At 46.1% G+C, this 26,629-nt stretch overlaps 1 protein-coding gene across 1 annotated transcript; it reads left to right on the top strand.

Annotated features, from left to right (window-relative positions):
• The first annotated feature begins 191 nt into the window (after positions 1–191).
• Positions 192–25,458, top strand: LOC146055205 (ficolin-2-like). Its single transcript, XM_083168215.1, has 9 exons — positions 192–373; positions 2,484–2,576; positions 4,433–4,477; positions 6,335–6,370; positions 8,933–8,968; positions 12,067–12,194; positions 13,240–13,369; positions 16,238–16,372; positions 25,108–25,458. The coding sequence occupies exons 1-9, from the start codon at positions 304–306 to the stop codon at positions 25,353–25,355; spliced, it is 921 nt and encodes a 306-aa protein (XP_083024341.1). The 5' UTR covers positions 192–303; the 3' UTR covers positions 25,356–25,458.
• Positions 25,459–26,629: the final 1,171 nt, after the last annotated feature.

The raw sequence follows: 26,629 nt of genomic DNA, 5'->3' as shown, positions 1-26,629 counted from the left end.
TAGCATTGCGTTATTACAATGAGATCCTGGGCGGTAATATTGCTCCCAGATTGCAGTGTAAATGCAATCATTGATAAATGGGCCCCTAACACTGCTCGGCCTCCATGGGTGGAAGGGGGGGGGATTCAAATATTTGCACACTGGCAGCCACTAGATGACGTCCAATGGAGAAATACAAGTGCTGGTAACTAGTGAGATTACAATTCAGAATAAATATAGCCTCTAAATAGTGGATGTGCACTTACAGAACCCAGAGTAACACAGGAAGGTTCCAGAGTAAGACAGGAAGGAGCGGAATCCGCAATGCTGTCCTCAGGGCTCATGGTCATCTGTCTGGTCACCGCTCTCGGTAACGCCGAGAACACCTGCACAGGTGAGTCCGGCTTTCTGTATCGCAGTGCAACACAGATAGTGTAATGGTTAGCGTTACTGCCTCACAGCACAGAGGTCATGGGTTTGAATCCCAACATGACCCTAACTGTGTGGAGTTTGTATATTCTCCCCATACTTGTGTGGGTTTCCTCCCACAATCCCCAAAAATATACTGGTAGGTCTAGGATAACTTGTTCTCACATGCACGCACATCCCAGTCTCTTGTTTTATAGCTGCAGCACTTGAATGGATATCATTGAACTGGTTCCAAAACAAACCTCCAGTGCAAAGACTTGTTTTTGTCCATCCTTCCGAATGATTTCTCCAGTCTTCACCCTGAACAGTAAATCTATACTTACATTTCAGATGGCCGATTTGCATGTGCAAACCCTGTCCATTGGGGCAAATTCGTACCTGAGCAATCAGATCACCCCCTATGTTACAATTCCGTGGACTAAGTACAAATTTTACAAAATGTTAGCGCAACTACGCTCAGTCCAAAGTCGCTGTTTGTGAAACTATCAGAAAAGAACTTCAGGCTAAAGAGGGCAGTCGCTGGTGTACTCACATAAATAACAATCTCAGCTAGAACTGTTATAATGTAATAATCATGTGACCGGGAACATGTGTTCCGTCGTTGGTGCTCCACGGTGAACGTCACCGAAAATTAAACTTACCATCGGCAATCTTAATGCCCCACACTTTAATAACTTATCTAATCTTATCTAACTTAACACTAAAATAAAGAGACAGACACAAGTGCTGGCGTTTCAATATGAATGTCAAATTTATTGATTGACAACTATTTATATTGATTCTATAAAAGAGGGTGGCGGCCCTAAAGAACGGTCATAGAGAAAAGAGGGGTAAGATGACATCACACCATTCACACATCATTGGTGTTCAATTCTCCCACGCTACCCACCCGTGCGGATGGTGTATCCCACCCCTGTCCAAGGGGCATGGGCTAGTAGCGTATCATTGACGGGAGAGCGCACCCCACTATCCTCATATCACTTCCATTTGAACAAGGACCGTTCTTTACCGCCGCCAAGAAAAGAAAGAAAATAGGGAGGGAGGGTGGGGAAAACCGGGCCAGAGAGGCAGATCACCTGACTCTCTGGCTATTCCTAACTACAGGAACTCCTCCCCTGCTCCCTAATTGGCTAATGCTGCAGCATCATAGCCCCTAGCAAACCACAACTTAAAGTGCAGGCATCTCAGACTCCTTCGGTAGTTTATGTCACCTCTAGCTTAATCAGCCCTCGGTTTTCTATTCAATGGGTTCTCAACACTACTGATAAGTGTGTTGGTTTCTTGATTCAGCTTATTGAGGGTTAATCAGACCTGAACACACGCATGTGATTTTACAGGCTGGGCGCTATGCTATAGACTGCGCATGCGTGAGGCCATCATGCAGTAGAATCCTGCTACTTTTATTATCGCTGGCCGTATGCAAGGATTAATCCACCTCCAAGGTGACCAGTATTTTGGGGTGAAAAAAATTGGAAAATGATTTCTTTTGATTATTTGAACGGTAAATGTACTCAACTACTCATCCCCATATGTGGCTTGCTTGTACTTCTATTCTATTGCCATTGTTTCTGGCCTGCAGTATAACTGGACAAACTGGACAATGGGGGGTTATCCTTGAGAGTCAACCAGAACCGGCCCCGCGAATGGTGGTACGCCGGCCCAATATTCACACTACACATATGTTCGCATGGCATGTAAATGGACGTTTTACATATACATTCGCATGCCATCGAAAGATGTGGTGCGCACAAGCATATATATATAAAGTTATATGCGTGTACGTTGTCGCGGAAATGGACGGGCAGCTGACATCCGGTAATGTCAGCTGCCTGCCCCCAGTGCCCACGTCACCAAGAGATTACCATAGGAATGCCCAGCATTTTCAGGGTAACGCCGTTGCCATGGGTGAGTATCCCCACCCGCCGCCCCCCCACCGGCCGCAAGGTTGTCTTTGTCACTTTGTAACCTCTCTCTACCAATGTGTGTAACAATGTTATCTGTAAAGATCAAAGTCATTGACCAGGTCTGACGGTCAACATTCACATTTTACTTTTATTTGTTCTGTAACTGTCCAGGTGATCTACAACAGGTGAATGTCCTGAGAGAATATCATGTGGTGCGGGGAGAAAAAGGCGAAACAGGAGAACGGGGCCCTCCAGGAAAGAGTGGTCAGTGCCTGCAGTTCCTGCTTCTACTATAGGGACCCACATGGAGATCAGATTGCTCTACTGAGGACACAGGGAACGTATACCTCTATCATCTACATATATGTGTGTCTAGTGTCTGTTTGTGTGTCTCCGAAACACTGCCATCTGTTGGCAGCGAGTGACACTACATCTCTCACACACATGCACAGAGGCTATCACAAGGTAGCAGACTAGCTTTCGAAGCATTTGCTTCGAGCGGGCTAACTAGCAAGTATATATTCTTGTCACAGGACAAATTAAGTGCAGTAATAGTCTGGCGCTCCATTCGGGGGGGCCTCATCCGTTCAGCAGGGGAAGGGGGGGGCGTGCGGGGATGCGGGCCACAGGGGGGGGGGGGGGAGGATGCCGATGAGTCACTCCATTGTTAGGGGGGGGGCATGGCCACCGCTCCCGCTGAGTCGCTCTAAGAGTGGGGGGGGATTTGAGACAAGCCTCACCGCTCACCCGCAGGGGGGGGGGATGCAGTTGCCGAGTCAGTCCACGAGGGTGGGGGGACCGGGCGCCGCTCACTTGGCTCCACGGGGGGGCTGCTCCCAAGTGCCACCCTCCGGCAACTGTCTAAGACCCCGTCATCTTTAGGGCAGTGACCTATTCAATCAGCCTCTGTGTGGTGACCCAGCAGGGCCCAGATTGTACTATAATTCTCCAGGCTACAAGACCTGAAGAACCATAGTCACCGGTGTCCATAGGCAGAGGAACGCACAAGGGGTAAGGTATATTCGATCTACATTTTTTAGGTCTGCAGTCAAACGGTCGACAACTATTGGTCGACAGGGTCAAAAGGTCAACATGAGTTTTTCATATTTTTTGGGGGTGTACATGGACACCGAAGAAATGGGTTTTTCACTTTATTTATCAACCGACGTGCCGACAGGTGGTATTTTATACACTACCATCTACTAGGGCGTGGTGGGAGAATATAATAGTGTGCCGAGCGTAGCGAGCCATGCGAGGGGACGCGGTGCACTTCTTCGGTGTTCAATGTTGACATGATACCTGTGTCAACCTAATGACCCTATCAACCTAAAGTCATGTCGACCTTTTTCATGTGTCTAAGGCTCGTCGACCTTCAGTGGTAGACCTAATGACCCACAGGATTCAGCATAAAATGATAATCTTGGGAAATTTTTTTACAATTTTTCTGTTATATCATAGTTACCTCCCCCCTGCATTCTGCAGGAGACTCCCTGAAATAGCAGCAATCTCCCTCTCCCCCTTATTAGTCTAGAAATCTCCCTCATTTCACCTATCCCACATTACCCTGTTACATATTTTGAGAAAAAGGAATGAGAGATATATACAGTTACATTTAATAATCTGCACCATTTCCCAGCACTTTACCAAGTATAGTATCTCTTACTAACTGCTTTGGGGCTCATCTACATCTGGATATTTTTCTGCAGGCTCCAGCAGGAACTGAGGCCCTTATTCTAGTTCACTCTTTCTGACAAAATGTTTCTTAGATGTATAAAACCATGTGCACTGCAGGTGAGGCAGGTGTAAAACCCCAACCAAATCTAATTATCTCTGCACAAGTAACACCTGCCTCACCTGCAGTGCACATGGTTTTGTCCATCTAAGAAATATTTTGTCAGAAAGAGTGAACTAGAATAAGGGCCTCAGTTCCTGCTGGAGCCTTCTGAAAAATAGCCATGTTACCAACTATAATCTCCCTGAAACTAGTTTTCAAAAGTAGGCAAGTATGATCCACATACATGGTTGCTTAAATTGCAGTCACATCTGTATTATGTATTATACACGTGTAGCACTAATTATTATATATTGTACATGGTTTATGCATTATATATTATTCTCAGGACCCACAGGCATCGCAGGAACAGCTGGATTACCCGGACAGAAAGGTTGGTGACAATTTGTAATCACCTGTAACATAACACAAGTCCCTCTAGGGATACCCCTGTTTGAATATTTTTCTGTATGATTGTAATGAGCCTACACACGGAGTGATATCTAAGAGGCCTTATGTAATATACAGCCGCTAATTGACGGTTCATTTTCCAGGTGTATTTGGCAGAAGCCTGCATGGATCAGTCAGATCCGTGCAGGCTTCAGTGTAAAAAAAGTGAATAAATAAATAATTTTTAAAAATGGCATGGGCTCAAAGAGCCGGTCCTGGTTTTACAAAATCAGAGAACAAATTAAATAGGGATTCCCTGTATTTTTTTAAAACCAGCACCAGGCCCAAGGGCTGGTCCTGGTTCCAAAATACGGGGGACATAATGAGTAGGGGTCCCTGGTATTTTGTGAACCAACACCAGGCCCAACCAGCCAGCAGGGTAATGTCACAGCCAGGGGGAGACTTTTTATACAAGCCCTCCTGGCCAAAGCATTTACCCCCTGACCTGGCAGCCTGGGTGTAGGGATTCTGGGGATCCCCACTGAAGGGGTTCCCCCTCCACAATTTACCTTCCCAGGCTGAAGCCCGGGGCTGTCCCCAATGCCCCTTGGGCGGTGGGCATCAGCCTGATAAATGTGTAAAAATAGAAATAACTATTGTATATTGCTGTGGAACTATGAGTCCCAGCAAGCCTGCACCACATGCAGAGACTTGTGAGAACCAATATAACCAGTATAACTTTTTTACACCCACAGTCCATCCGGGAAATCATCTGTCAGACCACATTTAGGTCGACAGTCATTAGGTCGACCCCGGAAGGTTGACTGGCCCCAAGATCGACAGAGTTAAAGGTCGACATGGGTCAAGGTTGACATGGGCCAAGGTCGACATGGGATTAGGTCGACAGTCATTAGGTCGACATGAATTTTTCACTGTTTTTTGAGCCGACATGTGCCGACAGGCGGTATTTCATGCCCTGCCATCCACTAGGGCGTAGTGGAAGAATAAACTAGCGTGCCCGAAGCAATGCGAGCGAAGCGAAGGGCTGCGGTTCAACTCCAACTGTGTCCATGTAGACTGTGGTGACATTTGGGGTAAAAAAACAGTGAAAAAATCATGTCGAACTAATGACTGTCGACCTAAACCCATGTGGACCTTGGCCCATGTCGACCTTAAGCCATGTCGACCTTGACCCATGTCGACCTTTAACCCTGTCCACCTTGGGGCCAGTTGACCTTCCGGGGTCGACCTAATGACTGTAGACCTAAGTCTGGTCTGACAGATGTACCGATTCCGTCCATCCATACCTTGACACGTAGGTAGGTATTCTCCATCCACCTTGAGCCTCAGACGCGTGTTCTAAGTATAGGCCTGTTAGTGACCAATCATCTCCCAGTTCCATATGATTCCCAAACCTGTATTTTTTAAACATACTAATTATATCACCTCTCAACCTCCGTTTCTCCAGTGAAAACATATTCAGCCTGGTTTAATCTCATTCAATTTGTGATTTGTATACATTTTAATGGGAAAACATATGGATGCAAATTTAAGTGTGTAGAAAAGTCACCAGTTCAGAATGTGCAAATTTGCAGCAAAAAATTAGATTTTTTTTTTACTCAATTTGCATCCCACTAAGTTTGCAATTTTGGAAAAACATGCAAATTCGGCTGTTTTTTTTTAAATAAAAATCGCTAAAAACCCACAAATTTGCATTCCATTAAAAGTCACCCAGATGGTCTGGGAGTGTAACTAAGTAGTGAGTGTGATATGGGCCCCACCCCCATATACAACAGCATAGAGACTTGTATATGTACAGTCCAAATGTCACTAATCACTGTTATATGTCCTTGTAATGCAGGAGATTCAGGTGTTCCAGGACTACAAGGACCTAAAGGTAACTATTATTATTATTATTATTATTAGAAGTAGTAGTAGTAGTAGTGGTAGGGGTAACAGTATTAGTAGTAGCAACAGTAGCAGTAGTAACAGTATTGGTAGTAGTACCAGTAGTAGTAGTATTAGTAGTACCAGTATTAGTAGTAGTAATAACAGTAGTATTAGTAGTAACAGTATTATTAGTAGTAGTAGTAGTACCAGAATTAGTAGTAGTAGTAGTACCATTAGTAGTAGTAGTACCAGTATTAGTAGTAGTAATAACAGTAGTATTAGTAGTAACAGTATTATTATGAGTAGTAGTAGTACCAGTATTAGTAGTAGTAGTAGTGGTAGTACCAGAATTAGTAGTAGTAGTAGTAGTACCTGTATTAGTAGTAGTACCAGAATTAGTAGCAGTAGTAGTAGTACCAGTATTAGTAGTAGTAGTACCAGAATTAGTAGTAGTAGTACCAGTATTAGTAGTAGTAGTACCAGAATTAGTAGTAGTACCAGTATTAGTAGTAGTACCAGTATTAGTAGTAGTAGTACCAGTATTAGTAGTAGTAGTACCAGAATTAGTAGTAGTACTACCAGTATTAGTAGTAGTAGTAGTACCAGTATTAGTAGTAGTATTAGTAGTAGTAGTAGTAGTACCAGAATTAGTAGTAGTAGTACCAGTAGTAGTATTAGTAGTAATACCAGTAGTAGTAGCAGCAGTAGTAGTAGTAGTAGTAGCACCAGTATTATTAGTAGTAGTACCATTAGTAGTAGTAGTAGTACCAGTATTAGTAGAAGTAACAGTATTAGTAGTATTAGTAGTACCAGTATTAGTAGTAGTAGTAGTAGTAGTAGTACCAGTAGTAGAAGTAGTAGCAGTAGTAGTACCAGTATTAGTAGTAGTACCAGAATTAGTATTAGTACCAGTAGTAGTATTAGTAGTAATACCAGTAGTAGCAGCAGTAGGAGTAGTAGCAGCACCAGTATTATTATTAGTAGTAGTACCATTAGTAGTAGTACCAGTATTAGTAGTAGTAGTACCAGTATTATTATTAGTAGTAGTAGTACCAGTATTATTATTAGTAGTAGTAGTACCATTAGTAGTAGTAGTAGTAGTACCAGAATTAGTATTAGTAGTAGTACCAGTAGTAGTATTAGTAGTAATACCAGTAGTAGTAGCACCAATATTATTATTAGTAGTAGTACCATTAGTAGTAGTAGTAGTAGTACCAGTATTATTATTATTATTATTATTATTATTATTATTATTATTAGTACCAGTATTAGTAGTAGTAGTACCAGTATTATTATTATTAGTAGTAGTAGTACCAGTATTAGTAGTAGTAGTACCAGTATTATTATTATTAGTAGTAGTAGTACCAGTATTAGTAGTAGTAGTACCAGTATTATTATTAGTAGTAGTACCAGTATTAGTAGTAGCACCACCAGTATTATTAGTAGTAGTAGTACCATTAGTAGTAGTACCAGTATTAGTAGTAGTAGTACCAGTATTAGTAGTAGTAGTACCAGTATTATTATTATTATTAGTAGTACCTACCTTCTAGGTGATAGTCGAGATATAAAATAAAGGCCTAATCTATTCCATGCTCGTTAGCGATCACCCGTCCTGATGTACTGGGGGGGGGGGGGGATTTTTAAGGTGAATTCCAGATATCTGTGCCAATGTAACTAACTGATGGAACCATTACTTTATGTACATTGTGCTACAGCGCCAGCTGGGTAGCCTAAAACCATCACATGCCACAAGCATGAGATCCTTCATGCCAGTTGTATACCCTTTGCTACATTTACATTAGCAGTATGACTGGTGAGTCCCTGAGCGCCCATACACCTGTGTATAGCATACTTGCCTACCTGACCCTCTCCATGCGGGAGAAAATGCCCTGTTTCAGGACTTCCCTGGTAATGTATGATTGCTATCACCTGTGGGGAGCTAGGTAAAGGTGTTTCACCACAGGTGATGGCAATCATACATTACCAGGGAAGTCCAGAAACAGAGCATTTTCTCCCGCATGGAGAGGGTCAGGTAGGTAAGTATGTATGGTGTATAGCACAGTGGTTCCCAAACTGTGTGCCTAGGCTCCCTGGGGTGCCTCGGAGCACTTGCAGGGGTGCCTCGGTTTGGTGGTCCAGAACCGATTCAAATTATTTATGGTCAATGTAATGGGCAAAACCAGAGCTTTTGGCTTCCAGTTTTAAAATATGTGGATAAACAGAGGTGAGTTCTGTCCCTCACCACATAACTGGACCTAATGATGAAATATAAGCACAACTTATTTAATTTAATATTGTTTTCTGAAATTCTCAGTAGCAAACTTTGCACCTAGGGGTGCCGTGACAAATATTCTGATAATGTGCCGTGATGCAAAAAAGTTTGGGAACCACTGGTATAGCAGCTTTACAATGTGAGCTACATGTATATTAGCCTAGGACACCTGGGACCTTTAATCAGGCTGAGTAGTGAGTGTGATATCGGGAAGCCCCTGATATACAGCAGCATATGAGACTGGTATAGGTACAGCATACGTGTCACTTATCACTGTTATATATCATTGTAATGCAGGAGATCCAGGTATTCTGGGGCTACAAGGAACTAAAGGTAACCTATGATGTGATATCCTGTAAGAATCATATACAACCTGCACTCACTCACCAATAAGGCGTCTATACATTTATTTGGCTTGAAACTCTAACACACCCTTTAAGCTAGCTTAACTAAAAATAACTCACGCTGACACAATAAAGACACGGACACCGTAACAATTAGATTTAAAGGTCATAAGTATATTTATTAATGTGGTATGACCCTCTCGTAAAGGGCTGGCAATAAGGCGCCACGGAATGCCCAGCTCTAGTCACATCTCAAAATGGCGGCGACTTAAACGCCCCAACTGATTGATATTAAATATGGGACGACTGAGACGGCCCATCTGTCTAAGGCACAACCTAACGCTGGGAAGTCTCACCACCCCCGCTCTGGCCGGTGTGGACACTCCGCTGACGGAGTGCCCACCGCGCCCCCCCGCAAAGGCAGGACACCCTGCCGTCTTTCCAGGGGGCAGTGCCTCCCAGCGCCCTCTCATGCCACAAGTGACCGCTGGACCGTGACGCCCTACCGCCTTAGCTGAGAAAATGGCAAATGTGCCAATGATTTGACTATAAATTGAAATGCCGAAGGCAAGGGAGGGTGGGTGGGGCTGAAGAAATTCTGCAAGAGGAAGTACCCCTGTAAGGACCTGCCTATATATACCCCTCTCCCTAAGCTCACGCCCCCCCCCCCTCCAGTTCACCCAAAGGCTAATTAAACAAAACTGAAACCAACTTTAAACACACTAGCAGTCATTAACCCTTTCCTGCCAAACCAAAAAATGTAAGCCTCTTAAGTACGCTCTGGCTTAGGCAGCCCTTGCTTAATCTAAGCAACAGGGGGGTGTCCATATGGGGCATAAAGGGGAAATTAGCACTTGTCACAAATTCAGCAATTATCTATTTATTTGGGGCACATACAAAGTGGTAGAAAACTGCTTCAATGTATTGGTCCAACACTAATGACCTTTAGCAAGGAGAAATACGGGTCAAAAGTACGTATTCTGCAACAAAGTTGAATGACCTGACAGCCAATGGCTGAGTCCCCGTATAAATATCCCTGACAATTGTTCAATTACGCATCCAATCCATATCCTGAAAGCATGACATGTTTTACAGGAAGCGTCCGAGCATGCAGTAGAAATGTCAATAAATGACTCTGATGGGGCCTACACATGTGGAGATTGTGCTGAGCGATGAGAACACGGGCCCGGACCAGCAATCTAACTAGATTTATCCAGCATGCTGGATTTTAATCATTTGGTGATAGCGACGCACGGGCCGCACATCGCTGTGGCAGGGAGCGATGTAGGGGCATTTTCTAAGCGATCTAGTAAAATTAAGTCAGATTGCTTAGAAAATGCCCTGAAATCACCCTGTGTGTAGGCCCCATAATGTTATGTCTAATGCTTATGTAAAGCTTAAATATGTAGATCGCCAGCAGAGCATAAGATGACGGCATTGTGAGACGTGAGTCTGTCAAATATAGCAGGGTTGCCGACTTTCTTCTTCTCCTCTCCGGGAGAAGCCAGGAGATGAGAGATTCTGTAGCCGCTCAGGGGGCGGGGCTTAAGCGTGAAATCACTAAGCCCCGCCCCCATGCTGTTAAACCAGCTAATTCAGTGATCTCCATGGAGGGGGCGGGGCTAAAATGACGCGATTGTGTCATTTTAGCTCCGCCCCCTCCTCTGAGACCCGAGGATTGCGGCATTTTAATGCCGCGATCCGGGGGACAGCGGGGGTCCCCCCTGAATCCGGGAGGGTTGCCCACCCTTCCGGGGGGCCGGGAGGGAGCCCCGATTTTCGGGAGACTCCCGGAAATTCCGGGAGGGTCGGCAACCCTGAAGTATAGGCCGGGACAGGAGCCGCTGCTTACAGCCGGCGAGGCGCACAGGGGTGGATGCACAAAATACTTTTTCTGCAGATGTAGAGTGATCGGCCTAAGAGGCCAGATTACTGGGGCCGGGAGCTGGAACACATATTTCCAGTATTTGAACCGCAAATGTAGTGCATGCACACAGTATCAAGGTGGTGTCACACAGAGAGCGCTTGTACGTTCTAGCTCGATCAACAGGTAATCGCATATGATTCAGAATTAAGAAAAGTACTTCCATGTGTCTGCTTTTCCGGCTGCTATACCATGGACAGCTATTCCACCATAAAGAGCAATAACCCTCTGCCCTGGAAACACTTATATCAAGAGAACACAGGTGCTGCTTAATCAGCCCAACCCAGATCACACCAATTAGGAAACCTGAACTGGATTTAATTTTCCTGCTGCTGCTGATGATCTAAAATCTGGTCTGAATTTTCCACAATATCCTCATGTGGAAATATGTACATGTAATTTCTTTAAAAAAAACTTTTTTCATGTTGTCATTATGGGGTATTGTGTGTATAAAATTGTAAGTAAAAAAAAATATTCCATTTTGAAATAAGGCTGTAAGATAACTAAGGCCCTTATTCTGATTGGTGCGGCCGGATCCGAATATGCGGCCAGGACCGTGCGTGCGAAACCCCGCCTTCCATATGGATCGCCAACTCCGTCCGTACGCGGTAAGAAGCTGTCCGAACGGACCGCACGTGTATTTTTCATGGAATACGCCTCCTCCATCTCAGGGAACCTCCCCCATCATTCGATGGTCGCAGGACCGAGTGCTCCACCAGCTCCTGCAACCTCAGACCACACGGACATTTTTCCGTGCAAAAGCAGGGATCTGGGCGGGCAGCTGACATCCGGCGATGTCATATGTCCGCCACCTACACGTGCGTCACGGCCGCATTACCATACGTACGCCCAGCGTTTGCATGGGAACGCCCATGAAACGCGGGGCGTACGCATATGGTAATGAGCCCAAATAACCCTTCACGCCCCTCTCCACCCCCTGTTCGGAGTGTTCACATTTCATGCGGAATTTGGCCGTACGCCCCGCTCGCACATGCGCAGAGACGCCTCTGCACATGCGCAGACACAAAACATCGGCGGCACGAACGCACGCGGATATTACCGCACCAACCAGAATAAGGGCTTAAATGTGGAAAAAGTGAAGCGCTGTGAATAATTTCCGGATGCACTGTATACTGTATAATGTTCTTCTTCCCATCTCTCAGTTGCCAGGAACTGTAAGGAGCTGAAGGATTATGAAGTTTTACTCAGTGACTGGTACACCATATACCCAGATGGCAGCACCCCCCTGAGGGTCCTGTGTGACATGCACACTGATGGTGGAGGCTGGATTGTAAGTCGTTCTGCAGAAACCTTTACATTTCATACTCTCAGGCCACTCCCCCTTGCACTATCCGATCACCATGTTATGATTGCCCCATTTTGTATAACAGTCAAGTCCCTGCGGTGTCTTAGTGGGCGCTGGGTGACTAGTGGGCGCTGGGAGTCTGTGGGGCTATTGCTACGTCGCTGCCTGGTTCTACAGATACTTGTCTGCAGTCCCATCTTGTCTGCCACTGTTGAAAATATCCCTCTGAAAATGGCTGTCAGTTATTAAGGAAGCTAGAGGAGTCGGTGGTCATTTTGGGAGAGATGTTTTTATAAGATGCAGGCTTGGTAGAAATGCTGTGGCAACTGGAGGGGGGCGGAATCTCCTGACACTGAGCAGAGCCCTGACTACGAGCATAACATATTCAATCGGGGCAGCTTTACTGGGACTGCGGAGTTGGGGTCTGGGGTGCCTGGGAATCCACTGACAATGAGGAGATACCATGTAGGGAAGGGGGGGGGGGGGGTTGCTGCCTATTTTATAGTTACACCACTGGCGATTCCTAATTTATAGATACTTCACTGAATATGGTCTGTCCTATGTGCTTGTGATTGAAGCGCCATGAACCTGTTCCTGCAGTGTCTGTGCGCACATACACTCAATCGTTTCCACTGTAGGAGAGATTGGTAAATCTGTACCGGTCATAACGCTGATGTGAGTTCCCATGGTGCCACCGGTGATGCACCAATCAGTATTACACGCCTACAGGTGCTTAGTCACGTGGATGTACCACCGGGAAGAGATACGTGGTGGTATTAGTGTAAAGTCACAGATGTGCCACCTCCAAATTATGCAGTCACAGATGCGGCTGCCGCAAAACTCAGAATCAGGCCCTAGTTCTGTTCCCAAATAAGTAAATGGTAAATAGGTTGCTGTAAAGACGGAGACCATAAAAAGCCAAGTTCCAATCCCTGGGCTGCGCAGTGATGAAAGCTGGTGCCGCAGGGTCCCCGGACATGAGCCCTGACAATTGCTCTCCTGCCAAGCTCATTTCCACCCTCACTTACAGGTATTTCAGAGACGCTGTGATGGTTCCGTTGACTTCAACCGTGACTGGAAGTCCTTCAAGATGGGGTTTGGTAGCCGGCTGACGGAGTTCTGGCTGGGGAATGACAATCTGCACAAGATAACGTCATCAGGTAATTGGCACCAGGAGGTCACATGATCCATGGCTAGGTTGACAGTCAAAAGGGTGACAGGGTTTTCACTTTTTTTCTGTCCCGAATGTCGACATGGTCGACAAGGACAACGTAACAGTGCAAAGCGTCCCCTCGCATGGCTTGCTGTAACGACATGGCTCGTAACAACAACATGGCTCGTAAGCATGAGGCAAAGCTGCTGTTGAGGAAGAGGACACCAGTTCGCCCACCCTGAATGCACCATGGAAGGCCATAACAAAGACAATCCTAAAAAGTACGCAGTTGGAAGAGCAAATAATTCTCAGCGACCCCAAAATTCAACGCAACAAGGGACCATCAATAGGTCTCCTTCCGTCGGGCAAGAGTGGGACCATCCTTGCCCATCCTTTAAACACCCTTGACACAAATGACTTGGTAAAGTCCCTTCTTCCTCGGAGGTGCAAAAAATACGAGATGCCCTCAAGAATACGTCCGAAGTATGCACAAGATTTCCCAGAGGCCTAAAATTGCCAAATAAAGGTAAGAATCAACTTTTATGAACGCTCACCTCTGTTTTCCGCTCTAGAAAGAGATGCGACCAGCATTTCCCATGATGACATATAGGTGGCAAATGTTACTGACACCAGGGACCTGTAGGCTAAATCCTCTTACCCAGATGGATAACCTAAAGGACAGATATCGCCAACTGCGCAAGCAGAGGTGCAAGCCTCCGAAAACGATCCCACTCAAAAAATGTTTGGCCCGCAACGTAATGTTCTTTTCCGAGCATACAGTATTAAAACGAAGCGCGCCAAGACCCTAAGAACCAGAAGTGACGTGGATTTTTGTCTATTAATGGCAAAACCTGCACCCAAATTGTCACACCCCAAAACTACCTCCCGGTTCCTAAGATCATTAGACCATAATTTAAGAGCTACCATGAACAGAAACACTTCAAAAAGAATCATGCTTCCTAAACAACATCTCTTGAACCCAGTCATCAGGCCACCGTTAACCATTATTGAAGGCAAAACATTTGCTACGACCTGCCCTAGGACCTCCCAATCTATTAACAAAGGGCCTAGCTGCACCTTCGCTGTTCCAGCCCTTATCTCCAATCCCATTGGCTGTGGCTCTAACCGTCTGAGTAATCTTGATGTATAATTCCACGTCCTTTTACGCCGAAACTCCGCTTAGTTTTGCCATGCGAAACCGTCTTACATGGAAACCAAGTGATGAATCAAAAACTGGTAGCGCACGCTGCGCACCAGATTCATGTATTCATCAGGACTGGATTCCAACTAGCAAGCTGACGAAATTAGCATGACTTTGACCCAATATAGGAACGAAAAGCATCCGTGCTGCTCAGACCCTTTTTCCTTGCCGCAAGCAATGCCTTCCTATCATCACTGGTAAGGGCAAAGATATTAGTATATATCCCGCTTCGTATTCTTGCCTTTGACCGAAACCCTCACTTAACATCAGTGTTAGCGCAATGCACTATGGGGGTTATTCAGGTTAACTCGGTAAGCCACAAGTCACTTATATTTGTGGGCAGCGGGACAAAGACAGGGCGTGCGTCTGACGTCACGTGATGCCTGCAATCCCATGGGAACATCCAGCGTTTTTATGGGGACTCCCATGAAATGGTGGGTGTTCCTATGGGCGACACCCGAGCCTGCCGCCACATGTTCTGTGCGAACGACCCGGCAACATTATGAATCGCCGTGGCCGTTCAAACCCCGATCTTGGGGGCAGGGGCCAATTTCTGTTCACCGAGAGTGAACCAAAATCAGCTGCTATATCTGATTCAATTGAAACCTGTGAGGAATCAGAAATAGGAGAACGATGGGACTGTAGTCTCCGTTTCTTAATCTTGCATACCCCACCATCAGAAGATGAAAATTCCTCGGCTGAAGCGGAGGCGAGGGAAGAATCGGACCCCTTAAGCCTGTGCTTTTTACCATGACGTTTTCCACGAGAATGTCCACCCTCAGTAGATGAGGACTGCCACCCAGAGGAAACACCACTGCCTTCGCTACCCAACCCCTCATTTATCCAATCAGGATCTGAGGAAAACTCACCCTCTCTGCCAGTCAACCCGTGGGAATCAGCCTCACCGCGCACGCCCCTCGCAGCTGATGCTCTTTCCATCGTAGTATTGGCAGCTGGGGATACAAAAGAGATATCTTCCCATCCACAACATTATAAGAAATCTGCACAATGGGGATTATTCTGTTTTCATTATTCTCCCATGCGTTCCATAGGGGGAATGATGTTTAGCATCTGCGCATGCATATTTCTGTGCACGTGCAGATGCTTTTTGCGAGCGGGCACGGCAAACTGCTTGCTCACCATCCCATTTGCACCTAGCAGTGCGAGCGGGGGGGGGGTATAGGATGGCAGTAACGGGACTTGCGCATAGGAACGCCCAGCGTTTCCTGGCAGTTCCAATGAAAACGTTAGGCATTCCCATGTAAATGCTCCTGTGACATGGGTGCGGGGGCGGGCGGCTTATGTCAGCAGATGCCCACCCACTTTCCATACAGGGCACCCACAGATTAGTGCTGTTAGTTTTGGCAGCATGCAGCGTTTAATCCACATGGAAAGCTGCGAAAATCGCAGCTTTGCATGTGGACCAGTGACATTGTTACCATGAGGAAAAGCTGAATATGACTGTGGCAGTGTCATAATTGAGGAGGGAAAGAGGATCATTCGGAAGATGTAGTCTCAGATAGTGGAAATAGCAGGGTCCTCTAACAGCACAGTGCAGTGATGTCAGCCTCCAGCCACACTGATGCCGGAACATTGTGATGTCATATTTACCTCTGTGTACATGGAACCTAATTATTAATGTTACATCTGGTAATTATCTTCCTGTCATTGCAGGCACCTGGGAGCTGCGGGTGGACCTACAAGACTTTGAGGCTGGAAATTCGTTTGCTAAATACAAATCATTTAAAATTATGGGGGAATCTGGGAAATACAAATTGATACTTGGAGACTTTGTGAATAGTACTGCAGGTGAGGAACGCCTGTGTTATATATAGGAACGTTAATGTTATATATGGGAACATCAGTGTTATATATAGGAACGTTAATGTTATATACAGTATGGGAACGCCAGTGTTATATATGGGAACGCCAGTGTTATATATGGGAAAGGCAGTGTTATAAATAGGAATGGAATGGTAATGTTATATATGGGAACGTCAGTGTTATACATGGGAATGTCAGTGTTATATATGGGAATGCCAGTGTTATATATGGGAATGCCAGTGTTATATATGGGAATGCCAGTGTTATATATGGGAACGCCAGTGTTATATATGGGAACGCCAGTGTTATACATGGGAACGTCAGTGTTATATATGGGAATGCCAGTGTTATATATGGGAACGCCAGTGTTATATATGCGAACGCCAGTGTTATATATGGGAACGCCAGTGTTATATATGGGAACGTCAGTGTTATATATGGGAACGCCAGTGTTATATATGGGAAAGGCAGTGTTATAAATGGGAATGGAATGGTGATGTTATATATGGGAACGTCAGTGTTATACATGGGAACGTCAGTGTTATATATGGGAACGCCAGTGTTATATATGGGAACGCCAGTGTTATATATGGGAACGCCAGTGTTATATATGGGAACAGCAGTGTTATATATGGGAACGCCAGTGTTATATATGGGAAAGCCAGTGTTATATATGGGAAAGGCAGTGTTATAAATGGGAATGGAATGGTGATGTTATATATGGGAATGTCAGTGTTATACATGGGAACGTCAGTGTTATACATGGGAACGTCAGTGTTATATATGGGAATGCCAGTGTTATATATGGGAACGCCAGTGTTATATATGGGAACAGCAGTGTTATATATGGGAACGTCAGTGTTATATATGGGAACGTCAGTGTTATATATGGGAATGCCAGTGTTATATATGGGAACGCCAGTGTTATATATGGGAACGCCAGTGTTATATATGGGAACAGCAGTGTTATATATGGGAACGTCAGTGTTATATATGGGAACGTCAGTGTTATACTGTACATGGGAATGTCAGTGTTATATATGGGAACGTCAGTGTTATATATGGGAACGCTAGTATTATATATAGGAATGCCAGCGTTATATATGGAACTGGCAATGTTATACATGGGAACGTCAGTGTTATATATATGGGGACCGTAATGTTATCAGGGCCAGCAACAGAAATCTTGGGTCCCGGTACACTGATATCCCCATGGGCACAGAAACTACGTTACTAATATAGTACTTAAATGGCAGCAGTGCACAAAAACATACAAAGAAACAATCCAAAAAAATGACATACACTTGACACCAATGAAAAAGCCACAATACCCATGAAATTGAATGAAAAGAAATAAACAAAAAAATAGAAGAGAGGGGGAGAAGGAGGGAGACACTGAAAAGGAGGGGGTAGGAGAGGAAGAGAGAGAGGGGGAGAGAGGAAGAGAGTATACATGAGATGGAGGGAGAGGGAGAGAGGGAGGAAGAGGGAGGAAGAGGGATAGAGGGTGTGTGAGATGAAGGGAGGGAGCGGAAGAGAGAGAAGTGGAGGGAGAGAGGAAGAGTGTATAAATGTGATGGAAGGAGAGAGAATGTAGGAGAGAGAGGGAGCGAGAGAGTGTGTGTGATAGAGAGAAAGACAGTAGACAGCTGAGTGGGCCGGCCCCAGCACAGACAGTAAACACAGCCAAGCGGCAGCGGGGCACAGGCAGCACACCGGCCGTAACTCGCAGCCATGCTGTGCCTCTGGGGCCCCTCAGATCGTCAGGACCCATCACAGTTGTCCCCCTGTTGCGAGTGTTATATATGGGATTGGCAGTGTTATATATGGGGACGTCAGTGTTATATATAGGAACGTCAGTGTTATATATGGGGACGTCAGTGTTATATATGTGAACGTCAGTGTTATATATAGGAATGTCAGTGTTATATATGGGAACTCAGAGTCGGAAGCGATAAACGAATCCGCATAACACACCCTACGTACCACCCAGCCTTCCCTGGACTCTCCCAGATGCCCCCCCAGGCCGGGCATATTGGGGATAAGGTATCTTACCTACAGCATCTTCTCCCTCCTGGCCCAGCACTCAGCTTATACAGAGTGGCGGCCATCTTGGTTGGGGCACCAGATTCCACACATACTGAGCTCCCAAATACAAGAGACCCTGCACAGCCTATGTGTTATTCAACCTCAATCCCTCAATGTGGGAGATATATCCCACATTAAAACTGAAAACACTGGTATTCACTGTAATTTACTTAAATGACAGCTACCTTTCTCACCCCCCAAATCCCCCCCCCCCCCTCACCCGCCTTGTGGCCATTTCTAAAAATTCACTGGGATTTGACTACCACCTGGGGACAGAAATATATATCCTTGTCTTACTGGTTACGTCAAACACCATCTGTGCTTTAATCTGTAATGCGCTGATCCAACTCGACTCACACATGTCCTCATGATTGGCTGACCCTGAGCCATGGGGGGTCCATGCTGCCGTGACTAATCAATAATGCAATAAATATACCCATATACGTGATGTCAGGTCTATCACTCCTTTATCCAGCCGAGTCAGCGAACATGGGCAAAACCCACAAATCAACCCAGAAGAGCGGAGCTACCTCCATGGCCGATTCAATGGCCTTATCCGATCTACGCCCTTTTTTACAGCCTACTTCTCTTAAATTAACTGGTGAGCTCGACAATTCCAGTCAAGCCTCCTCTTCGCCAGATTCTCCAGTGTCGCTTTCGCCTGGGCGAAAGACGGCTCTGACTTAAAAGAGATTCTATCCTTCATGAGAAGCCTGCCTACTAAACAAGACATCAAGGAAACGATCAGATCAGAACTGGCAATTCTACGACAAGACATCTCCAACATCACTGATCGGATAATACAACCTGGAAGAATCCAGAGACTCCAATGACTCTTGCCTTAAATCCATGTAGGATACCATTCTCGATCAGGCTGAAGAAATACACTCTCTACATATGCGGGTTACAGATCTGGATAACAGGGGGAGGAGAAACAATTTACAATGCGTAAATGCGTAGAGGCCTACCCGAAGATGCCTCCCGAGCCAATTTAGTGGATGCCCTCACCTTAACGAATTAATTGGAAACGACCCGAATGACACAATACACTTTGACAGAGCTCACCTCACAACTGATCGCCCACGTGATGTAATTTGATCGCCCACGTGATGTAATTTGCTTGAACAGCCTTTCTCCTGACTGGAACTAGATCAAGCAATAGCATCCTCCCCTACAGGCAAAAGCCCTGGCCCTGATGGGTTTACTATTGCCTATTATAAATTTCTTCAAGATAAACTTACCCCCTGCCAAATGCTCCTCCAAGCTTTTAATGCAATAGATTCAGACACTCATTTTTCTAGACAGGCTCTGGAGGCTCAAATTACAGTAATTCCAAAGCCTGGAAAAGACCCCGCGGTATGCTCCAGCTACAGTCCCAAAAGCCTGCTCAATATTGACGTCAAACTATTTGCAAAACTTATGGCCACCAGACTGAACAAGATCCTACCCTCACTGATCCACATCGACCAAGTGGGGTTTGTCCTCGGTTGTGAAGCAAAGGACAACACCACCAAGGTTCTTAACCTTGTCCACATGGCAACCCAGAGTAAAATACCCCCGGTCCTTTTATCTACGGACGCCGAAAAGGCGTTCAATAGATTAAATTGAGACTTCATTAGGTCTGTGCTGGAGCATATTGGACTAGGCCCCAGAGCCTACTAAATTATTTATTATTATTTATTAGCCGTTTCTTATATACAGTAGCGCATACATATTCCGCAGTGCTTTACAGAGAATATTTGAACACTCCCTGCCCCAGTGGAGCTTACAATCTATATTCCATACCACAAGTACACGCACACAGACTCCTCACCACCACCTACAAGGCTCTCTCCTCCTCCACCGCTCCTTACCTTCATTGATCTCTATCCACACTCCCTCCCGACCGCCCTCTCACCTAATCACCTCCTCCCACTCCCGTGTCCAAGACTTCTCTTGCGCTGCCCCCCTGCACTGGAACAACCTCCCGCCACCCATCAGGCTTTCTGATTCCCTTACCTCCTTCAAGCGCTCCCTCAAAACCCACTTCTTCCGACTAGCCTCCTAACCTCTTTTGCTCCTTCTATCCTGCCTACCCTACCCCTCCATCCATTCCTACTTATCCTATTGTCCTTATCGTCCACCCACCTCCTTTTAGTCTGTTAACTCTTATGAGTAGGGCCCTCCTACCTCACGTACTCACCCTACTTTACCTCACCAGTGCTCCTGCCCGGTTCTTCCCTTCCTCTACTTCATCTTCAGTCTCCTCAACAATTTCCACACCTACTTCAGAACTGATGCTGATTTTAGTCCTACCAGCTATACCCCTATTTATGCTGTATTTTATCAACACACCCTGTACGTTACCTTGTAATTTGTTTTTTTGTTTGCTATGTACGGCGCTGCGGACACTTTGTGGCGCCTTATAAATAAACATACTACTACTACATACTAGGCTTATTTTTTATTTTTTTTGGGGGGGGGGGAGCCAATTAGCCTACCAGTATATTTTTGGATTGTGGGAGGAATCTGGAGTGCCCGGAGGAAACCCACGCAAGTACGGGGAGAATATACAAACTTAGCATAGTTAGGGCCATGCGGGAATCGAACCCATGACCTCAGCACTGTGAGGTAGCAATGCTAACCACTACACCATCCGTACTACTAAAGGATCCTGGCTTTATACAATCACCCCACAGCTAGGGTAAGAGTAATGGTACTCGTTCCGATCCCTATGACATCAACAATGGTACCCGACAGGGGTGGCATGGGGTCCCCCCTCCTGAGCATAACCAGCCCCGGGCTCATTGAACCGGTCCCGGTTTCAAAAATATGGGGGACAAAATGTGTAGGGGTCCCCTGTATTTAAAAAAACAGCAACAGGCTCTTGAACCAGTCCTGGTTCCAAAAATATTGGGACAAAGAAACTGGGGTCCCCTGTATTTTGGACCCAGTGCTGGCGCTCCAACAGCCAGTTTTGTCATGCCATTCGCAGGGGTCAGTGGGGAAGTCAGAACCCCTCCTATGCATGCTGGGACTTGGTGAACCACAACTCTCAGAATGCAGGGCATTAATGGGCCCCCTTAGACTTCTGTGTTCTCAGACACACACACACACCCGGAATAGTACAGCCTTATTACACTCATTATTTTGACACCACTATACATTACCCTTCCTCGCTCCAGTGGTGATTCTCTGCCGCAGCTCACCCTGCATTGACTGCAAACTGAGCTGGGTCCCCTAGCACTGACAGCAGAGAATGCCACTGTCATCGTGCTGGTGGAAGCCACTCCGCCCTTATAGGGGCAATGGGTAATGTATATAGGTGTAAAAACAATGAATGTAAAAAAGTTCTACTATTCTGTATGTGTGTGTCTTTATTTTAACATTCTTTTTACAGGTGAACTAGAAGTCTAAGGGCACCAATTAATGCCTCCCATGCTGGGACGTGTGGTTTGCCAAGTCTCAGCATGCGGGGGAGGCCTGCTGGGACTTATAGTTCAACTTCAAAAAGCAATGTTTATTATTCTAATTTTACATGTTTCAGCACGGTACCCACCACCTTGGAACATCAGGGACAGCCCCAGGCTATCCTGGAGGTAGGACCCCTTCATTGGGGGGCTTCCCACTCCCCAGGGTCCCTGCCTGGGCTGACCGGTCAGGGGGATCATGGTAGGGACAGGGGTCCTTATATAATAAGTGTCCCCCGGCTGTGCCATTATCCTGTTGGCTGGTTCTCAAAATATGGGGGACCCCTATTAATTTTGTCCCCCATATTTCGGGAACCAGTACCGGTCCTTGAGCCTGGTGCTGGTTTTAAAAATTATGGGCATCCCCTATATATTATTTGGACCGGCTCTTTCAGCCTGGGGCTGGTTATGGCCATGGGGTGGGACCCTACGCCATTTAAAAAAATTTTTTTTTAATTTAATCTAGTTTTTTTACACTGCAGCCTGCACGGATTTGACTAATTTGTGCAGGTTGCCGACTCACATTTGTATTTAGCTGCTGTATATATGGCCGACAAATATTAATACGGCGGCATTCGACCACCTACACCATCAGGGAAAGGTGAATCCATAAATAGGGCGGATTAGTAAATCTGGCCTATTTACGAATTGTATTTTCTTGAAAATATGACCAATACCGATCGTATTACTTCGTCCCAGGCAACATGGGGAGCTGTTCCATGTCAAGTTGGTGTACACCAGGCAGACCTCTCACCTGGTGAGCGTATTCTGGGTCTTCCACTAGGTGGATTTTGATGAAATGTCACAGATGGGTGACAAATGGTCTTGGATGCCTAACTAAGTGCTTGGGATCCTGGGGTGACTTCCTGTTGGGCCCTGCAACCAAGCCACCAAGTATGCTGCCTTGGCATCATTCTTGATTTCTCTCTCTCCTTTAAAACACACATTCAGTACCTTTCCCAATCCTGTTGTTTCCACCTCAAAAATATTTCCAGGATCAAAGCCTTTCTCACCCAGAATGCTACAAAGTCCCTCATTCACACGCTGGTCATTTCCAGAGTGGACTTCTGTAACCTCCTACTTTCTGGCCTCCCTGTAGAACACCTCTCTTCACTCGATTCTATCCTCAATGCTGCTGCCCAGCTCATCTTCATGTCCAAATGTACTATGTCCATGTCCCTTCTCTTAAAAGCCCTGCACTGGATCCCCTTTCCCTTCAGAATACAATTCAAGCTCCTCACACTCACGTGCAAAGCCTCTCCCACCTACATATCTGACCTTATCTCTCCTTACACTCCCACCCACCCTCTCCGCTCCATAAATGCACTTTGCCTCTCCTGCCATCTGGTTGCTCCCCACTCCTGCCACCAAGATTTTGGCCATTGTGCTCCACATCTGTGGAATTCTCTACCTCTCCCTATCAGACTTGCCACCTGCCTACATAATTTTAAATGGGCTCTCAGTACCCCCTTCTTCATTAAATCTAAGCAATTCTCATCCTATCCTTATGTTGATGCTCACTTCTATCCCTGCTGTGTCACCCCAGTCTGTCTTCCCCTTCCCTCTAAATTGTAAGCTCTCACGAGCAGGGCCCTGTGTCCTCATGTGCTTTTCTAAGAATACTGTGGGTGAGATTTAATAGAGAGCGATTTTTAGACTTTTGCGATTTTGTTCGCAAAAAAACATCCGAATTCACACATTTTCCTAAAATCACACATGTAATAGGATGTAAATTCCGCTAAAAATCACACTTTTTGCTACGAAAATTGCATATTTTGACCTGTCGGATTTTTCTCACACTTTAATTCGCATCTAAGTGTTTTCACACTCCCAAATTTAATCATTTAAAAAAATAGACCAGGTTCTGACAGGCGAATTTGACAGACCCAAGCACAAACCATTGAGATCTGTGCATGGTTCTGTCTTAAAAAAGTGTAAAAGATAAAATAACAAAAATGGCGTGGGGTCCCCCCTCCTGAGCATAACCAACCCGGGGCTCAAAGAGCCGGTCCTGGTTTAAAAAAATCACCGTGCAAACCAAATAGGGGTCCCCTGGATTTTTCAAAACCAGCACCTGGCTAAAGGGCCAGTCCTGGTTCACAAAATACAAGGGACAAAACAAGTAGGGGTCCCCGATATTTCAAGAATCATCTAATGATATGCACACACATAACATGTAAGTAAAATGTCAGTGAGTGCATGTTACACATACATGTAAGCAGGGCAGCCAAGAGGCATGTCGGGCCCCGGTAAAATTACGAGAGGCGTGGCCACCTCCCACGATTAGGCAAATGTTTGGGGGTGTGTGGACTGCTGCCTGGGAGGGACGGAGGGATCCTCGGCTGCCCTGCATGTAAGCACAATGTCAGTGAGGGCGTGTTACACATACATGTAATGACACGCACACACATATAACATGTAAGAATATTGTCAGACACGCACACACATGATATAAAAGGTACATATGAGGCAGACAGAGGAGGAGCAGACAGCAGACATGGGGCAGAAAGAGCCAGGACTGTCACAGCTTAGTATAGAGAACCACAATGTAGTCACCAGAAGTGACCACAACATCTACAATACCAGAGCCTATATTCCTCGCCTGGCTTTGTACCCCCATGGGCGGAACACTCACATTGCCCATTACTGATGCTATAAAAACTCTGTGGTCACTATTAGGCCGGTAGTAGATGTGGGCAGAAGGTGGCAGCTGTCACCCTTAGGGCCAGATGTATCAAGCTCCAGAAAGTGATAAAGTGGAGAGTGATAAATCAGCTCCTACCTGTCATGTCACAGACTGGGTTTGAAAAATGACAGGTAGGAGCTGGTTGGCTGGTTGTTTATCACTCTACACTTCATCACTTTTTGAAGCTTGATACATCTCGCCCTCAGTGTGATGTCACTTTACAGCGGCTCTAAGAGATCACAGTGGGAGATGTATCAAGCCCGGGAGAGAGAAAGGGGAGAGGTTACCAAAGCAGCCAATCAGATTCTGTCATTTATCTAGCGCAGTCTTCTAAATCACAGAATCTGATTGGTGGCTGTGGGCAACTCCTCCTCTTTACCTCCCCCAAAGGCTTGATACATCTCCCCCTCTAATAATTACTGGTGATAGCGGCATCTGCTACACAGCGGCGGCACATTTACACCGTCACTAATAACTCTGCTTGTGTCTGTGTTTAGGAGATTCTCTGTCATATCACAATGGGATGATGTTCTCCACACCAGACCAGGACAATGATGTATCCACCGGTAACTGTGCATACAAGTACAAGGGGGCCTGGTGGTACAATAAGTGTCTCCAGTCAAGCCTGAATGGACAGTACCTTTCTGCGGTGCATAGTACCGCTTATGAAGGCATTAACTGGCTTCAGGGCAAGGGTAATAAATACTCGTACAAACAGACTGAGATGAAGATCAGACCCGTGTGATGGAACAGAAACTTCCTACAATGTCACTGACTGTATCTGACATATAACTGCTGTGATTGGCTATGATTGTGCTATAATGTCAATAAACTTATATATACAAACTATATAAGTGTCCTTTTATGTACTGTGACATCATGGTACTCCGCCCTCCTAGTGACATCACTGTGTACCCGTACGCTGCATCTGCCCTGTCACAGCTTCCTATTAGTGGAGTTTTCGCCTCAAAGAGCCCCCATAGTACTCTGTTACCCATAGTTACCACACTTCTCTATTTGGGAGAGATCCCACATTTAGGGGATCTTTATTTTTCGGGACACGTCAGGGGGCACAGTGCTATTGCAGGGTAGTGGAGTGGTGAGAGAGCATTCCAGCACCAGAAAGGTTAAACTTCTTACCACCTCCCAGACAGCCAGGCTCCTCCCCTCTTCTACCCCACCCCCAGGAAAGGAAGCTCAGTTTTTTGGTGCTGGCAGGAGCCAACATGCACCTTAGCGTGGGGCTGCATAATGCAGACTTACTTCTTTTTAAATATTTATTTTTTCATTCTATTTTTTACACTGTGTGTCAGTGACAGGGCAGCAATGATGGGGGTGACAGGGCAGCAGCGATGTGGGTCTATTAGACACTCGCCCTGCTGCTCCATGGCCGCAGTTGCACACCACGCATTGGTGAGTGACTGCAGCTGGCCCCGGGCACTCGGGAGACCACAGCCTCGACCGGGCACCGGGGATTACCGATTTAGGTAATGCGCTCCCCGCAGGGAGTGCGCACGAAAGCGCACGTGCAGTTAGCGGCTGTAGCGGCCAGGCAAGGAGGTTGGACTGAGCTAGCAAGCGGATGGTTGGTACACCACCTGCTCCTGCTGGACCGCCAGGGTTAAAGTGTGAGGGCAGCGGAGCTGGTAAATGGTACTGCTCGTCGCGCACCAAATCCCCACCATATTACCAGTCATCTTCCCTGGAGGCCATTTGTTAGCAGGGGGGATGGTATCGGCCTACGACATGGTGGAGTATGCACAGTTCCACTCGTGCCCTCTCTAACGGCACCCCCCTAATGGCAGCCCTGCCCTGGGCAAGCAGGCACTTAAGCAGAATTCTTCCCTTGCTTAATGCCCTGACACATAGTTTTGCTCTTCCCCGGCATCCCTGTTAGGTTTACAAGAGCTCTCCTCTGTGTAATGTTCTACTACTGGGTTACGGGCTATTGCAACGGGTTTCTGGTGCGACTGCACCCTTTTTCAAGAAAAGGGTGCAGTCGGCACCAGAAACGCGTTG

Source organism: Crinia signifera, unplaced genomic scaffold, assembly GCF_055691185.1.
Source record: "Crinia signifera unplaced genomic scaffold, ASM5569118v1 HAP2_SCAFFOLD_355, whole genome shotgun sequence".
Lineage (NCBI taxonomy): Eukaryota > Metazoa > Chordata > Amphibia > Anura > Myobatrachidae > Crinia > Crinia signifera.
The sequence above is the reverse complement of the archived record's forward strand: the minus strand, read 5'-3'. Positions and strand labels throughout refer to the sequence as shown.

What these genes read in the sequence shown, in the direction of transcription:
- LOC146055205 (XM_083168215.1), top strand. Translation starts at nt 304, where the DNA reads ATGCTGTCCTCAGGGCTCATGGTCATCTGTCTGGTCACCGCTCTCGGT. An exon ending in AGGACTACAAGGACCTAAAG is followed by an intron (nt 6,371 to 8,932) that starts GTAACTATTATT and finishes ATTGTAATGCAG; the next exon opens with GAGATCCAGGTATTCTGGGG. An exon ending in CTTTGTGAATAGTACTGCAG is followed by an intron (nt 16,373 to 25,107) that starts GTGAGGAACGCC and finishes GTCTGTGTTTAG; the next exon opens with GAGATTCTCTGTCATATCAC.